Source organism: Eurypyga helias, unplaced genomic scaffold (genome assembly GCF_000690775.1).
Source record: "Eurypyga helias isolate BGI_N326 unplaced genomic scaffold, ASM69077v1 scaffold19321, whole genome shotgun sequence".
Lineage (NCBI taxonomy): Eukaryota > Metazoa > Chordata > Aves > Eurypygiformes > Eurypygidae > Eurypyga > Eurypyga helias.
In genome coordinates this window covers 2,672-4,579 of record NW_010231795.1, presented here as the reverse complement: position 1 = coordinate 4,579, position 1,908 = coordinate 2,672, and the positions used below count along the sequence as shown (strand labels likewise).

At 62.3% G+C, this 1,908-nt stretch overlaps 1 protein-coding gene across 1 annotated transcript in view; it reads right to left on the bottom strand.

Annotated features, from left to right (window-relative positions):
* Window positions 1-1,908, bottom strand: part of DNAI2 (dynein, axonemal, intermediate chain 2) — a gene marked incomplete at both ends in the record, with an annotated part of 5,553 nt that overhangs the window by 1,076 nt on the left and 2,569 nt on the right. Inside the window, 3 exons of the mRNA XM_010161219.1 lie at window positions 396-619; window positions 998-1,120; window positions 1,344-1,483. Of these exons, the coding sequence (XP_010159521.1) occupies window positions 396-619; window positions 998-1,120; window positions 1,344-1,483 (487 nt within the window). The remainder of the gene's footprint in view (window positions 1-395; window positions 620-997; window positions 1,121-1,343; window positions 1,484-1,908) is intronic.

Sequence of the window (1,908 nt, the reverse complement as noted above, 5' to 3'; positions counted from 1 at the left end):
AGACCGACCCCCTCCTCCCTCTGCACCCTCCTTTCAGGGAGCGATAAGGTCTACAACCCCCCCACCAGGTCCTTTCCAGCTTTCCAGCCCCTCGGCCCCACGCCTGGAGCGTTGCAGGGGGTGGTTGTGGCCCAAGTGCAGGACCCGGCTCTTGGCCTTGAATCTCCTGGAATTGGCCCCAGAACATCCATCCAGCTTGTCCAGATCCCTCTGCAGAGCCTCGGGCAGCTCGACACTCCCACCCAGCAAACTGACGGAGGGTGCACTCCCCCCGGTCCAGGTCACGGATAAGGATGTTAAGGAGAACCAGACCCTGCTGGTTTTCTGCCCCAAAAATGCCTTTCCACACACCAGCAGAATCTTTGCCGGGCAAACTTAGGCACACCCACACCTACTTGGTCCGCATGATTGGCGATTCCTTCGTCTCCTCGGACCAGATCCGAGCAGTCCAGTCACCGACCGTCAGGAAGATTTTGGGGTAGAAGGGGTTCCTGGCCAGCGCGTACACGGGTCCGTGGTGGCCGCTGTAGGTGCTGGTGATTTTTTCGGGGGGTGTCTTGGCTTTGCGGTTGCAGGCGACGACGATGCCCTGCTCTGTGCCCACCATGAACTTGGTGGGCTGAGGGTGGGAGCGGAAGAGAGCAGGTTGGGACCCCACGGTGCAGGGGGCAGTGGGGCAGCAAAGGGCTTCGCTGTCCGAGCAGGGGGAAGATGCTGCAGCAGCAGCGCTCGGGCAAACGGAGCGCTGGGTCCCGCTGTGATTGGGGGGATTTAGGGACCGAAATGTCAGCGAGATGCTGTGTTTTGGGAGAACATCAACTCCTGAGGCCTAAAGATGGGTGAGAACGTGCTACAGGCTGCAGCAATGGGGCTTGTGGGGTGTCCCGGGGGTGATGCGGGGGGGACTGGGCGCTGCCCTCTCAGCTTGGTTTGGTTCGGCTCCTGCTCGTGGCTGTGTGCAGGCAGGGCGATGCCCATGGCAGGGCAGGGGGCTCACCATGGTGGGCTCAAACTCCAGTGCCACGGCACCCAGGGCGTTCTCCAGGAGCCCTTTCCGGGTGATGTCCAAGACCAGCGTCTCGGTGGGCTCGGATAGCTTGCGGATGTCCCACCACAGGACCTGCACGGGATAAGCAGCAGGATGCAGGGCTGCTCCCGGCTCCGCTGCGGGCGATGGGGAGCCGAGTGTCCCGGAGCCAGACGGTGCTACCAGCCTGGGAGCCTGGTTGGCCGGGGGCTGGGTGCCTCCGTTCCCTGATTTCCATGCTGCAAGGACCAGGGGAAGGTCTTTTGGGGTGCTAGCGTGGCCCCTGCCTGCGTAGGCACCCTTTCCTGCCCTTTACCTGCCCGTCAGTGGAGGCCGAGAAGCACTCCATGCCCGTTTTGGACTGCAGCCAGATCGCTCCGTACACGGGATCCCTGTGGCTGACCTCCACGGCGGACACCTCCAAGGGCAATCCCCCTCTCCTGGTGTCCCAGTACGCTGGGAAGGAAAAGCAGCTCTCAAGATCTGCACCGTCCCACTCGCCGTGTTACTTCGCTCGTCACACGTTTCCCAAGGAGCTGCTGCTCCGCTGCCCGAGCCAGAACGGGATGGTGGCAGCGTGAAATAACGGCAGCGCTTCCTCAGCCATCCCCTCGCTCCGGCGGATGCGCTGCAATCCCCAGAGGCAATAAATCACCCCCCCGGCTCCCTCCTGCTCTGCACAAGGGGTTGCAGCAGGAAAAAATGTGGTCTAAGCCACCTCCTGTCAACTAACTCCTGGCTCTCCAGCACGGGAGGGAGATCCCTGCCCTCCGGCACCTGCGGAGCGTGCCGTAGCCGTAAGGCGTGCCCTCTCCGATCCAACTGCTGCTGGACGTGGCAAGGAAAACGTCAGAACAAGCGCAATTAAATCAAAGGGCTCG